Raw genomic sequence first — 14,805 nt, 5'->3', positions numbered from 1 at the left:
GGGTTGTAATGCGCTGTAGGGCGCTGGCTTCAGACCCGGCTCTGTGCTCTTTCTGTGCAGCGATGACGTGGGCAGCCAGTATGTAAACAAGTACAGGACGGTGAGGGACGTGTACCTGAAGCTGCTCGGCCTGGGTGTGAGGGCGCTGGTGTACAACGGGGACACTGACATGGCCTGCAACTTCCTGGGGGACCAGTGGTTCGTGGAGCAGCTCAACATGAAGGTATGGAGGTGGGGGGGTAGTGGTTATGCAGATGCCTGGGGGGTTGGGAGTGGGGTTAGGGGGCTTACGTATGGCTGCAGTCAGGGGTTTGTCACCGGCTGGTGCTTAGTTACCGCTTCAAATTTTCTTGCAAACTGAAATTGAAAGTCGAAACCAGCGTTGATTCTGCGCATTTGGTGATGTGTTTTATGACATCTGACAGGTGTTCTGGTTTCTGGTAATTATTTTCCGCAGCAATGTTTCACAGTTTCTAAATAGACCCCGTTGTTGGGTTGATGCGGTTTGGTGAGCTTCACCATGATGAGGTTTTGGTGGGGAAAACGACAAGCTTTGATCATCATAAGGAAACCTTAGCTCAAGCATCATGACATTTATTAGCTATTCATTTGTTCATTATTAACAGGGTCAAACAAAGGTGGCAAAATCCTATGCCAGTTTTTATAGGTTTCTTTTTTTCCTTATTTTTTTGTTTTCCCTTTTTTCTGTTCCCCTTCTGTGCTCTCTGATATAACTGCTTTTTGTTTCCATTTCCAGACAACCGCCAGCTACCAGCGCTGGCTTTTCGACAGCCAAATTGCTGGGTTTTACCAGCAGTTTGGTAACATCACCTTCCTAACAGTCAAAGTGAGTGACCTCTTTGATCTAAATTTCAGACTTTATATGTTTTTCTGTGGTTGAAAAGGTTGATTGTGTATGTCTTGAAATATTGGCATTTTGAGCCTGGTCAGTAATTTTTTTTAAATTAGAGTTTTATGTTTTGATACATACATTACACGAGTACACACATGATCATGAATTAGAATTAGCCTGTCGATCATTTCATAACAGCTGAGAACATACAAATGCATTAACAATTATATTAGTTAATATTATATATTTAGAAGAAAGACTAACATTTTCATTTCTAACTGATCAATACAACATATTAATCACACTGCAAACAGTACCTGTAAATAGTTTTGTTATACGTTCTGGATGTTCAGTAACATTAATTCAGTAGTATGAGGCTTCCTGACATTTTTGCTTTCAGGACTCTCAGTTCTTCCTATGGATAGTTCTGACCCTGCATTGTTTCATCTAAAGAGTTCTAGTACAGGCTGGTGCTGATAAACATCCAATAGCAGTGAGACCTGCTTGGTTCTGACACTGATCACTATCGATATGCCTTGATTTATTCTATCTGCCATTCATCTAGAGTCAGATTGAGTTCCAGGCCTATCTACCTATAAATAGTCATGAGCAGAGAGATGGAGAGTCGGTAATCTGTTTATCAAACCACTTCAGTACCAGCAGTATCTCTTGTCAATCATTTCCCATGATTCTTTCTTTCTCAGGGTGCAGGTCACATGGTTCCACAGTGGGCTCCGGGACCCGCCTTCCACATGTTCCAGTCCTTCCTGTCCAGCACTCCCTACTGAGCATGCTCCAGATCTTCTTCCTGCCCGCCCTCCCCCGCCCTGTCAGAATGTCTGTGACCCCTCTCTGTAACAGCTTTATGTATCAACGCAGCGATAATCACAGACACAGAACAATGAGCAGCACCGAGTGTGCACACTGTGATTATGGCAGTGCTTATGATTAATGATTTATGGTTTGGTGCGTTTTTGATTTCACACCAGCCTAAGAAAATGATCAATCAGTCAATTTGGATATTTGGTGGTGAAGCCTAAAAAGATAAGCCCAGTTTACATAGCCTGAAGGCAATAAGGGTTATTTAGCACCATCCTGGATTCATCAATTCTTTTTCTTTTTTAACCAGTCACAGAGGGTGGATGATATAATATTTGAGGTTGAAATTTATGAATACTTATGGTGAAATAACCAATGACGTTCAGTTTCTGCTTCCTGTTTCCTGGTGAGGTGTGACCTAGTTTTTCCACTTTTGGAGGGAAAAAAAATATCAGGTGTTAAATTTAAGATGAGGGTAATGCTTTATGTATGAACTCCCATGTGTTGATATTGCGGGTGGTTCTGCAGTATGTTTAGTACTAGATGTCTGATCTGAATACCTCAGGAAGGATGATGTGGAACAGAACAAGAAATAAGATGCTTAATATGAAGGAAAAAAGGTTCCTATCCCTGTGTAGACATAGTTCGTTTAACTGCACTTTACAGAAAATGAATGTAAATAATGAATCTGTGCTGAGCTGAATCAGTCAGTCCATTCAAACATTTGCGTTTGATAATTTCCCGATTCTGGCTCATTTAGTCGTTATTCTGTGTCACATAATAATTTAAAGGGTGGCCTTTCACACTTATACTTCAGTCACCATTTCTGCCAGTCATCATTAATGTTGTCTTCTGATGGCGCGGTGTCAGTTAATTTGGTCTGTCGTTGGAGGGACCGTCGTGATGAGGCAGTCGCACCTGTGTCCCAGGTAGGGCAGTGGTTGTAGGAATTTGCTGTGTATCAGGCCAAGAGGAAGAGGAAATCTGCTGCCTTATACGTGGGAAAGTTTTTCAGAATAACAGAATAGGGAGTGAAGCTTCTCAAATCTCAAAATGGGGGGGGGGGGGGGGCGGGGCGGGGCTATCGTGCTACCACTGACTCGCCACGATGAGCCAATCATAGTATTTGTTGTTAAAAGCACAGTCTTTTGATTGGGTAAAACAAGCTAATGGCTGACATCATATTACAGCTCCACCCCATATGGGGTTTATGAGGCCTCGTTCTCCCAGACCACTGTTGCAGATGTCTGACGTATGGAGCTTCGGTGGATGAATTTCCTCATTTAATACAATCAAGCACTCGGTGTAATTTCGTTTGTCACAATTTTCTTGACAAATTTTTGCCTGTAATTTTGTTTTTCTAATAAACGCTGTCTTGGTAAATTCTTGGCAAACCCCATATTTGTAGAAATATGACAGCATGGCAGCTTTATACACAACTAAATAAAACAGTGCGCACACACACGCACACACGCACACGAATAGACAGATAGGTCTCCTAAATTAATTATAAAGTTGCTCAGTTCATTCGCATGTGGAATTAAATTATGTATGAGCATGGAAACGGACATTCTTAAAATAAGCTTTCACAGCAGACATTCCTGTTTGTGGTTCCAGTACACCCACATATTGACAGGAAACATAAGTTATTCAGGAGACTCGAGACTCAATAGCAGTGAGAGAGTCCACCCACCCAAAATTTTCAGGGCAGGGCATGGCTTGTCCCGGGGGACCATGTGGCCCACACCCTGCAGTAGCAGACACATTTCAGACTGCTGTCTGCTGATGGTGTCTGTCACATGCTGTTACAGGCCTGCCTCTTCCTGTTGAACAATTAGTATGTTCTAGGACTGAGCAACCAGTATCTGCTATAAATCACCTTGTGAGACATAAACGTTAAAAAACAAAGACTGGAAAATTTTGGGTATTGTATTTTAAATAGAAATGCATTTCATTGTCTGTTAAAAAAGGTCACTTGCCACTATTTGAGCCATTGACTGAATTCCCTTTATTGTTGTTGAACAGACTTTTTTATGGGGAAAAATCTTGGGGAAAGAAAAGGAGAAAGTACAAAAACAATTGGCAAAAGAAACTGTCATGCTTCAGTGGACACACTCACACTCTGATTAAAAGACAGAGGAGTGAACTAAGAGAAAAAGTGGGACAAGCACCAGGGTCATCGATGCCAGGCGTATATCACCACTGTGCGCGACTCGCTGGACGCATGTCCCAAACGAAACACACCACACCAGTACACCTGCTGCTGTCCCCATCAACCTGGAGACAGGCTGCTGTGGAAAAGCTACACCATCACTGATGGATACAGCTGTGGATTGCAAAGTCAATGAAAGTAAAAGGTGCTAAGGAGTTTGAGTGTTTAAATGTTAGGGCTCCATCCTAATCCAGGGGGCAGTGAGATTGTCATGCGTTGGAGCCGTTTGCCAGGTCAGAAAACATGCAGCAGGTGGGACTGGGGGGTCAGTTCAGGGAACAGAATGACATCCACATAAAACAAGGCAAACAATGACAGGGGCTAAATTCAAGTAAACAAAATCACACCATTTGTTCTCCATTGAGCAAATGAAGATTTCCCTTGATTCCAACAGAAAATTAAAAAACACAACCGTTTATGAGCAGCAGTAATTTATCCTGGAATTACTCCTTTTTCCTCGATCCAGTTACAGCCGGTTTGGATATTTCTGACACAGTACGGAGACGGCTATTAACCAGAATGCAATATTCCCTTGATTATATTAATTATTCACAGCTGCATTACTCACTGAGTCTCTAGCCGTGGCTTAGAGCTTCATAAAAACCACCTACTAATCAAAACTGAGAAAGAGACGAAGGCTGCCAGCTGTACTGGTGTCAGCACATCTGCGTTATAACTATCTGGGTAAAAGTATCGATTTAAACCCATTCTCTGAAACAGACAGGGCTGCAGCATTTGAGTAAGGTAAATCCCTTCATTTATGGCCTGTGTACTGTATTCTGTGTGCCCCTGCGTCTCCTGTACATTCTGGAATGCACAATGACAAATTCATCCACATTCATGAGTCACCATCACAGGCGTGACAAAATCTCGAGAACTGAATTTTTGTTGTTCTGGCAAAAAGTTTGAGATATTTAAAAATTGTTCTCTCATCTACACAGTTGACATCTATAAATACTCATCTCTCCCTCATAGACTGGGACAAATGACAAATCTAAAAAAACTAAAATCTAAAAAAAAAAAAAAACACAACATAATAAAAGGCATCTGGGAATTCGGAAACAATTACTGTGGTATTTCTAAACATGGGTGGGGCATTATGTGGATGGTTTGAGTTGGTCACAGGAGCAATGACAACAACAAAAAAAAAATCAATAAAACAATCATTTCATAACACCTGTGTCAATCATCTGTTACCAACATTAACAGATTCCTATGATCTCTTTTTGGCCTTTTATCAAACCCAGCCCCTGATGAGGTAAATTAAACAAATTAAATTAAACAAAGTATAATCATCAAGTTAAAACAAACCCAGAGCCGGTACTCTCAGCTCTGTTAGTGTGTAGTCTGCTAATATTGCACTGAGAAGGGAGTACCCATATGCAAACATCCCTGCATGTAAAAGCCTGGTGCCCCCTGCTGTCTGGAGTTGGAACTACAGCAGCCACACACCACATTCCTGTCTGGCATTATGGTACTTTGCTGCCAGTCTGTATTTATCACAACCAGGAGGCCCTGATCAATATAAGGAAAATACCACACTTAAAACAGCATCCAGTCAACAGTATAATGTAAAATGAAGTATTTGTCCTTGGAGTCAGGTGGTTCTTCTCATGAAGCAGAGGGAAATGTCTCTTCAGACAAATAATTCTTCCAAGCTGGATTCCATTATTTTCCCACCAACCCTTGCACCACCCCCAGCTCTGTCAATCAAACCCAGCTTCGATTGGTTCAGTCTAATCATGAGTCCAGCGTGTGCCAGCGTTTGCTCAGAAACGAGGGCCAGAACAAACCCAATTAATCTTACAGGATGATGAGCCGAACCGAGTCGAGAGCCTTGCCTTTTCCTCATTTCTCTCTGTGCATGGGGTCCACTGCGACAAAAGGCCAGAGAGGAGTGGAGCAGAAGCAGTGACTGTACTGGGATCAGCTGGGGGGGGGGGGGGGGGGGGAGAGACCTCCTCCAGGGCTACCCAGGGGGTCAGGGTGCATGCAGGAGGCAGTGTTGGAGGCAGGTCTGTGAGGCCGAGGTCAGGGAGAGGGCGAGCGCAGACGTCTGCAGCGAAGGGGACTCTGGGTGGCGAGACTGACCCCCCTCTGCTCTCTGTGGCCAGTCTGTGCAGCAGTGTCACCGCTCTTTCTCTCTCTGCTCCCTTCTCTGCTTACGGCTCTCCCCCTTTTTCTCTCCTCTCTCCTCCCTCTCCCTCTCCCTCTCCCTCCTCCCGGCCAGCTCCCTATTGGCTGTTGTGGTGGATGACGTCACGGTAGATGGCGCTGGTCGTGGTCTGGCCAAAGATGAAAGCTCCGACGGTCACCATGAAGACACCGTAGGACACCAGCCCCCACCAGCTGCCGAAAGAGCAAACGCACATCCTCTCAGAGATGGCACAGCACAGTGATTTTACATTACATTACATTAACTTAGCAGATGCTCTTATACAGAGCCACAGTGAGCAACAGTGTCAGACCAGTGAGTGTGAGCATAACGTTACTATAACTCACAGCAAACACAGATCCTCTCAGAGATCAGCGACCTCTGATCCCTCCCTTACCAGGTGTTCAAGATCTCATTAGTGCTCACAGATTTTAACTGTAAACAACCACGTATGTTAGAAAAAAGTTAACAATCAGGACAATATGGACTCACTCCGAGAGCACAGTTTAGGTCTGGAGTGCAAAGACTATGCCACAGGGAGCAGAGAGAGCGGGGCCAGGTGGGACCTACCTCCCAGGTCTGACCTCCTGAATCTCAGACAGCTTGGCTTGAATCAGACACAGCCCTGAGCGAGAGAGAAAGTGTTAGCCACCATCACTGAGCAGGTTTACACACGCCCACACAGCGTCTGAGCGAAAGCAGGGAGCCAGACCAGAGCAAACGAATCCCGAGTCAGCACACTGGACACAGCGAGCAGAACCGGGAGAGCTGCGGGGGAGGGACGAGGAAGAAGAAGAGGAAAAGAAAGAGAAAAAGAGGAAGAGAAATAAGAGGAAAAGAGGAAACAGAGGCAGAGAGGAGGCCTGTGAGCACGTAGGATAGGAGGCAGAGAACTTACCGTTAACTGCTTTTTTCGTGCTTTTTCGTATCCAACAAGCATGCCAATTTAAGTAAGAGTCACTCATCAACACTCGTTAGATTCCTCTCCAATTAACTGTGTCCGATGTTGCACCATTACAGTGCATTTCTGCTCCTGGCCTGTAATCATTTATTTTTAATTATAAAAGAGCCTGGAGATTAGGATATAACTGAACAGATATACTGTTTTCCCCCATTGTTATAACTAAAACAATTTCATATGACTCGCTCAGAGGTAATGGTGTCACACCGGTGCAATCAAGTAAGGAAAAAAAGCTGCAAAGGAACGAGCCTCAGCACTGATCCTCAAGGGAAAACAATCAAAGGCAGATTCAGGATAATTATGGAGTGAAGCTGTGTTTCCTTCTGTTTGCAGCTCAGCAGACACCACTGCTCCAGGGAGGAGGAGGAGGAGGAGGAGGAGGAGCAGGAGGAGGAGGAGGAGGAGGAGGAGGAGCAGGAGGAGGAGGGTGAAGTTGCACCTGGGAAGACGAAGATGAAGCAGGCGGCAAGCCCCCCGATGAGGGAGATGACACGGCCGATGTCAGGGATGAAGAGCGCGAGGATGAGTGTGAGGAAGAACCAGGTGACGGTCTGGATCACCCGGCGCCGGCGCTCCCGCCCCACGTCCACCTCCACGGGCTCGTCTCGGAAACGCAGCCACAGGCCCTCCAGCACCGCCCTGCAGGACAGGAGGGGGAGGGCAGCACTGTGGCGTCACGTGGGGTCACACACCTGTCAGCCAATCACTGCTGTCTGCACCTACAGCGGCTGCCCCACGCAACAATGTGGAACCAACCCACTTACCCCAGCTGTTAAAAACGTGGCATTTCAATTGCTACACTGCTAAAGCTGAGAGGCAACAGGAGCAGGACTCTGTCATTAAAAGTGAAAGGGGTGATGTTTTGCTCCCTCTTGCCATCATGGACAGTGTGTAATGGTCACTCAAAAGAGTCTTGACATTATCAGGTGGATTTTATATACACTTGTGTTTGTGTGATTACATGTCCAGACGCTACATACTGTGAGAAAAGGTAAGGATAATCTTTCTTCTGGTCTTGCATTCCCATTGGACGCTCGCAGACAGACTCAGTGAGCTCATACCTGCCGCAGAAGTGCAGGATGGGATAGGACGTCACCACGCAGATGATGATGAAGGCCCTGGCGACGGCCACCGCGATGTCGTTGGAGGGGTATGACATCAGCACGTCCTGGCTAACATCCGAGCCGAAGGATAGGAAGCCACAGACACCTGGGAAAACGAGGTCATCACCTCTCAGTCACTCACACTGACCCACCAATCACACGCTGGAAGCATCTTCCATTCCATAAAGTTCCATAAAGACTGATTGGTTCTTCAGCTAAGCAGTCAGAAATGCCTTAATGCATTAAAGGAATAACACATATATCCTCTGTCAGTATTTTGATAAGTTAACTAAGCCAACTTAACTTTGACAGACCACGCATTTATATCCGGCTCTGACAGGAACTTGGATCAATCTACCCTCTGCTACATAATAAAATGATTGATTCCCAAAGCAAATTGGTACAACAGACAGACTGCCTTGCAGATCTGATTAATGGAAGAGACGCAGTGTGGTTGTTAGTATCAGGAGAGAGGCAGAAGGAGCGTGGCAGACCTGTGCCCGTGTAGACGAACAGACAGATGATCATGCCAACCGTCACCACCCCTCCCCAGGAGCGGATCTCCCGCCTCCTCATGCTGTTAAAGACGGGCACGCTGCTCACATGGCACTGAAACAGAGACACACACACACGTCAGTCTACTGAAACACAGAAAGACACACGCACACTGGTCCATCTCTACTGAAATATACACACACACACACACACACATACACACAGGTCAATATACTGAAATACACACACACATGTTCGTCTCTACTGAAATACATACACACATACACAGACACACACACACACAGGTCCATCTCTACTGAAATACACACACACACACAAACACACACACTCAAACACACAGAGCTACTGCAGAACAGTTAAAGGTACCTGGAAGCCGAAACAAATGGTGGGCATAGCGTTGAAGACGGCCGTCCAGGAGGAGGGACTGCAAGCAAGAGAGAGAGGAATGGTGTATGTCAATCATAGAGAAACTACAGCAACACACAATTCAGCTGTATAACTGTGAGCACTTGTACGAGACTGGAAATCTTATCATTTCAGTACTGCATGCAGGCCAGTCTGCAAAACAGCCATGAAGAGAGTCCTCCTTAATGAGGAGTTCCTTTATGGAAGCCCGGCCCAGATCATCGATCATTCCGTCTCTGCTTAATTAAACCTGCTCTCTTTAGGAAGGGAAATACCACAGGGAATGGCTAGGGCCTTATGCTAGGCCTCTCTCTGGGAATCCGTAACCTTTACTGATTAGATCCCCGCCGACATGGGTCTAATGACCTGTCCACTTCCATGCCTGAAAATGCCAGCATAATGCTGGTACTGAAAATACCTCAATGTCTCCACACCAAGGAGAATACAACTAACATCCTCTATGCCCCAGTACAACAGCTGAGCTCCAGCAGCAGTCTGAGAAATGTAGTCCTGAATAAGATGGAGGTTGGGTGGCTCCAGTGAGGATGAGGCTTACCTGGTGGGGATGAACCCTGGGGTAACCTCCTTGTCTGGCCAGATGTACTTGATGATGACCACAATGGTGACGTACCAGGTGCCGAGGACACTCAACGCACTGTGTATGGGAAAAATAGCAACTAAATAGTAGCTATGGATGTGTAGACACATATCCCAACAAACTATTAAAATCAAGGCTCAAGGCTGTGTTTGGGGTTTGCTGGGTCCCACCTGGCATACTTCTGGAAGCCGATCTCTTTGGGGATGGAGAGGGGCAGGATGATCAGCACGGAGGTCAGGACGATGGTGAACCTGCGGTCGGTGTACCACGCAGTGCTGAGCTCTCCCTCCGGCTCATGGGCCATGGCTGCAATCACTACAAAAGGGGGGGGGGGGACAGTCACACTCTACTTACTATTATGTCATACCAAGAGCCATTGGGAGATTACATTTCATATTCACAACTCATGCCATAGAAGCCAAAGCATAATAGGATGGCAATGAGGCCTTAGCACCAGCAATGAAATCACCCGGGTGGCAGCAACTGAATGACTCACGTAAGGGCAACATTTGCTCAAACAGAGACAGGGAGACAGGCAAAAATGCAATAAAGATTTCCCTTCTGCCCCCTGGTGGCAGCAAGAGACAAATATAAAAGATAAACCGCAGGGCACGTCCTACTTCAACGTCTTTGGTAGATAACACAATTCAGCCAAATCGAGAGGAAATTAAACTTCAGCACATGCATGACTTCCACAGTATCATCATCTGAGCAAGAAAAACAACCAGGGTTTTAGCCACAGAACCATTGCATTGCATCTGGAAATGCCCACATGCTGCTCTGACCGCTGCTCCACACTGATGCCCTGACCGTTGCTCTGATCACTGCTCCACAACGCTACCCCGATCAATGCTTCACACTGCTGTCCACCTAAAAGCACCGTATAACCTTCCCTTTATGAGTTAGCCGTTGTGTAACTTTCCAAGTGCAGAGGACAGACAGTGAGCCACAGACCAGACCGGTCAATCCCAGAGCCACTTATTCTCTGGGTGAGTCTGACACAGAGACCCCCGGGGCCTGAGACCAGTGACAGCTGGGTAATCTAACTGCGGACAGCGTAATGACAGCCACTGGATCAGAAACGCAGGCCAGGCTGTCAAAGGCTCTGGAGGAAAAACTCCCCATCGTGTCCTATCTGCTCTTCACACTGTGGCCCTTCAGAATGCATACGCTATAATCCCTGAAGGGAGAGAGCTTGTTCTCAGCTGCTGCTGTTTTTGAAAATATCTTTGACTGTAGCCAACAAAAAAGGACAAAGAAGCAGAGGATAATCACATATTTAGCCGTCACCCTCCAAAAAAAAAAAAAAGTGTACAATCCAAATGATGTGGAACAGACAGCGACAGCTGACGTTTCTCAGGGACGCTGGGGGACGGTGTGTTTGGAACATCGCAGCAGAACGGCCCCCGGCTCCGTTTCAGAGCGCTGCGCGTCTGCAGCACGGGACCGGCTCCGCGCCAGCGACGGACGCACTCACGCTTGTCCAGCTGATCCCCGATGATGATGAGGAAGGCGATACAGGTGCCAAAGGTGTACACGGCGATGGCCACCTCGCAGATGACACCGGTCACGCGGCCGCACACCACACGCACCACCTCCTGGTAGGTGGTCTCATTGCTGACCTGGGAGCAGTAGGCCAGGATCACCAGCCCGCTGATGATAAAGACCAGCATGCACTGCAGGAGGGAGAGACAGGACGTGACTGCATGTGTTTCATCTTGAACCACCAAAAAAATAGATTGTAAAGCAGGGAAAACTACATGAAGTACAGTGTGAAACTGTATAAGATCTTGGCTGATCAATACACACAAATTACTAAAAAATCCCTTTATTCCCTTGGATCAATTTTGTTGAAATCGTTTTTGGCAGAACATGAACAATGGGATGTTTGAGCTATAAAGAAGCATCTTTCTTGTCCCAGATATTGTTGCTACTCCATGCGCTATAACAAGTAGACCCCTGACGCCAGCGATCAGCTTTTTTCTCTTCTTTCCATTTATTGCTCTTGGTTCATTCAGATTTAAGTTGTGGATCAATAAAAGACCATTCTGTATCCAGTACAAGTGGTCTGGGGAATAAGCATTGCATAAGCAGTCCGCTCTGCATTTCTGGAGAGCGGACTGATGCTTATTAAAGACTTTTGCTCGAGGCAGTTTAAAGCCACAGAGTAATAATCAATAATATGCAATGGCTAACTTATTGAACACTTAAGAGGGGTTTCACAAGGTCGCAAGTCTCTTGCAAACACTTTCTCTGTCTGTTCTCCTTCAAAGCTGTGCAGACCACAGATAACTGACCCAAAGTTCTTTGACACAAAGAGGCAGATAAACATTGAACTGCTCTGTGTTATTAATTTAATTAATTTCATTAACGTCCTTTGTTCGCGTCACTGTTCACATTTCTACAGAGGGATGCTTTGCTGACGCATAAGAAGTAAAGAATATTGCTCAAGGTGTGAATTTGGGACTGGAAGCAGGTACTGTTCTCTACTCTACACCGCAGTCTCACGGCAGGTACCCCCATGTCAGGTATCTGTCTCATGTCTGTGTACAGAGGTGCCACTGGTGTAGTGTTCAGAGCTCTTACCATCTGCAGGACGACTCCAGAGGTCACGCCCCCAGCCGTGTTGAAGGCTGCGGGGAAGTTGAGCAGGCCGGCCCCCAGGGCGGCGTTGACCACGATGAAGATGGCGCCAGTGGCAGAGGTGCCCCCCCGCCGCTGTGTTTCGGGCTCCTGGGCGGATCGCGTCTCCACGCTGGGGCTCTGAAGCAGCCACGCCCGCTCGCCTGGGTCATCGCTCCCGCCCCAGTCTCCCACCTCGCTGTTAATCGCCATGTCTGCCCGCGACATCCTCGCCCCCTCTCCCTCCCCTTGCCCCCAACGCGCCCGACTCAGAGCAGTCCTCACGGGTCACTTTCTCTCTCTCCTCACACCCAGCCTGGGAGATTGTCCTTACAGGTTACAGGTTTTACCCTCTCTCTTCTCCCTCCCTCTTTTTCTCTCTATCTCTCTCACACACACACTCTCTCTCCACACTTCTGTATCAGAGCACTGCAGTCCTGGACGCATTAAAGGGGGGAGGCTGGAGTGGGGATTGGAAGGCTGGTGGCTTAGAGGGTGGGGTTTTTTTTTTATATATTTTTTTAAAGAGCGCACATCCTCAGGACATTTTACACTGAATTAAAGCACATAAGCAGACGATCCCAGCTCAGGTCCTTCAGTGTCAACACAGCCGCCTGATGGCTCTTCTGTGGAGAAAAGGAAGGAGAAAAAGACAGGAGGCTTAATATGAGGTCACCTCAACAGCCGCCAGCACCAGGAAAAAGCTGCCACCTGACGCTGAAAGGAGGTTATAAAGCTACAACAGAAGGCAGCCCGTGAAAGCAGGTACAAGATTTGCGATGCAATAGGAACAGTTCTCAGGGGAACAGCACGGGAGCGGTGGGGAACTCACGGGCCATGCCGGTACACTGCAGCGGGCTGTCATAAAGCGCTCGGCCATGTGACTAACAGTAAACCTGCGTGCGTCAAACCTTAAAAAAAGAGCAAGGAGTAGTGCTGTGCTGGGCATAAAAATGTTCCTCACGAGGGAGGCAGCACGGAGCCTGCCCGGGGGGTTCACACTTCTCAACTGACTCTGTTCCCCACCGCAAACGCTCTCTCAGCTTCCCTGGACGCACGGCAATGCACAATACACAAAACACGCGTACGGTCATGGCCACACACAAGCGCGCACACACACAAACACAGCGTCAGCATTCCTTCACTTGGTAGTTGACCAATGACAGACCCAACAGGAATACCGCACAGCAAGCCTGATCGCTCTCCATCACGTGAGATGGTCATATCCAACATCCTTATGGTCGTTACACATATATATCAGTCTACTTCCTCTCTTCACAAAACCCACCGGTTTAAAGATACAAGTCAGACCTCGTATAGGTGGAATAGACTGTACGAGGATGAGCGAGACATGCAAGTTAGGGAATCACGGAAAAAAGAAACTACACGCTGTCTGTTACGGCTGTGTGGGTACTCAGGGCGTATGAATTCATCTTGCCACTAACAAGCTTAGCTCGCTAACAGGTAACTTCATGCAGACAGGCTAGATGCGTTCGCGTAAAATCAAACAGCAGCTACGTACATTTCCCACACCGCTTCTGAGACGATAATCCAAAGAAAAAAACGCAAAAGCTCTGCAATCCGAGTGTAAAGAGGGAACGCGAAGCAACATCCCACAGCGATGACAACAATAGGTCCTGGACAACCACGCAGGCTGAAGCTTCACCGGTGCGCCCCTCTACCGCCTCAGTGTTACTGTAGCTGCAGTAGCTAGCTAGCTAACTAGCTAATTTATTCTGTATTTTGACAGGTCAAATTAAATTAGTTAAATTCTTTAAATTCGACTATGTACATGACAATGGTATTTCAATATAATCAGATGGACTATCTGGCTAACTAAAAGGTATCTACAATCCGGCTGGACAGCTATTGTGTTGACACTGATTTCATCAATTCGTCTTCCAGTTGTAGATCACTTATTACACCCAAGACAGACAAGGCATTCCTCAGTACAGCAACCCTGTTATTCAGCAAGAACCTGGGACTGAAAATTAGTTAAACGCCGTGTTTCACCGCCACAACAACAGCTTAACACTCACCCACCCGTATCCTGCCTGCTTGTGCTGCTGGTTTTGCGTTCAGGGCAGATTGATGCTGATCTAACACCCTGGGCATGTGACGCTCATGTGATCATTCCGTCCAATGTCTCGCACAAGCCGCGATGGATTGTGGGGGATGTGGTTGAATATCCAGTCGTAGATATCAAAGTTCGGTCGGTAATTAAAGTTACAAATTAAAGTCATGAATAAATTCACACGAACAGATAATGGATTATATTCGCGTACGTATGTGAATATAGAATGCAAATGTACAATTCAAGCGGTGTTACTGTGTGATGGACATGATAACGTCAGACACAACTCAGCAAACAAATTGTGTTGTGTTGAGATAGGCAACAAACTTCAAAGTAAGATTAGGTAATCTTTTATCACTGTCTTTAAACACCCATCTCTCACTCCCTTTGTCTGTCTCTCTTTCTCAACGCAGAAGTTGGCATAAACATCGGTTGAGAAAAGATGGGCAAAAGATGCATTATTTGTACTGTAAAGGAGTACAGGGCG

The 14,805-nt window shown here is 46.6% G+C and overlaps 2 protein-coding genes across 4 annotated transcripts in view; one reads left to right on the top strand and one right to left on the bottom strand.

Moving 5' to 3' along the window:
• Positions 1-2,729, top strand: part of si:ch211-122f10.4 (cathepsin A-like) — a 7,392-nt gene extending 4,663 nt beyond the window's left edge. For both annotated transcript variants that reach the window (XM_036543730.1, XM_036543729.1), the window contains exons 9-11: positions 61-223; positions 758-847; positions 1,558-2,729. In XM_036543730.1, coding sequence (XP_036399623.1) covers positions 61-223; positions 758-847; positions 1,558-1,641 — 337 coding nt within the window. In that variant the 3' untranslated portion in view covers positions 1,642-2,729. The remainder of the gene's footprint in view (positions 1-60; positions 224-757; positions 848-1,557) is intronic.
• A 3,313-nt stretch (positions 2,730-6,042) lies between these two features.
• On the bottom strand, positions 6,043-14,348 carry slc38a7 (solute carrier family 38 member 7). Of its 2 annotated transcripts, none has more exons than XM_036544539.1 (11): positions 14,288-14,348; positions 12,209-12,870; positions 11,100-11,298; positions 9,793-9,937; positions 9,581-9,679; positions 8,986-9,043; positions 8,598-8,712; positions 8,062-8,209; positions 7,440-7,639; positions 6,610-6,664; positions 6,043-6,233 (listed from the first exon to the last, which is right to left on the bottom strand). In XM_036544539.1, the coding sequence occupies exons 2-11, from the start codon at positions 12,470-12,472 to the stop codon at positions 6,119-6,121; spliced, it is 1,398 nt and encodes a 465-aa protein (XP_036400432.1). In that variant the 5' UTR covers positions 12,473-12,870; positions 14,288-14,348; the 3' UTR covers positions 6,043-6,118. The 2 variants fall into 2 exon arrangements, with proteins under 2 accessions (XP_036400432.1, XP_036400431.1); XM_036544538.1 differs by having other exon boundaries at positions 14,284-14,335.
• Positions 14,349-14,805: the final 457 nt, after the last annotated feature.

The sequence above is a fragment of the Megalops cyprinoides genome, chromosome 13, assembly GCF_013368585.1.
Source record: "Megalops cyprinoides isolate fMegCyp1 chromosome 13, fMegCyp1.pri, whole genome shotgun sequence".
Taxonomy (NCBI): Eukaryota; Metazoa; Chordata; class Actinopteri; order Elopiformes; family Megalopidae; genus Megalops; species Megalops cyprinoides.
The sequence above is the reverse complement of the archived record's forward strand: the minus strand, read 5'-3'. Positions and strand labels throughout refer to the sequence as shown.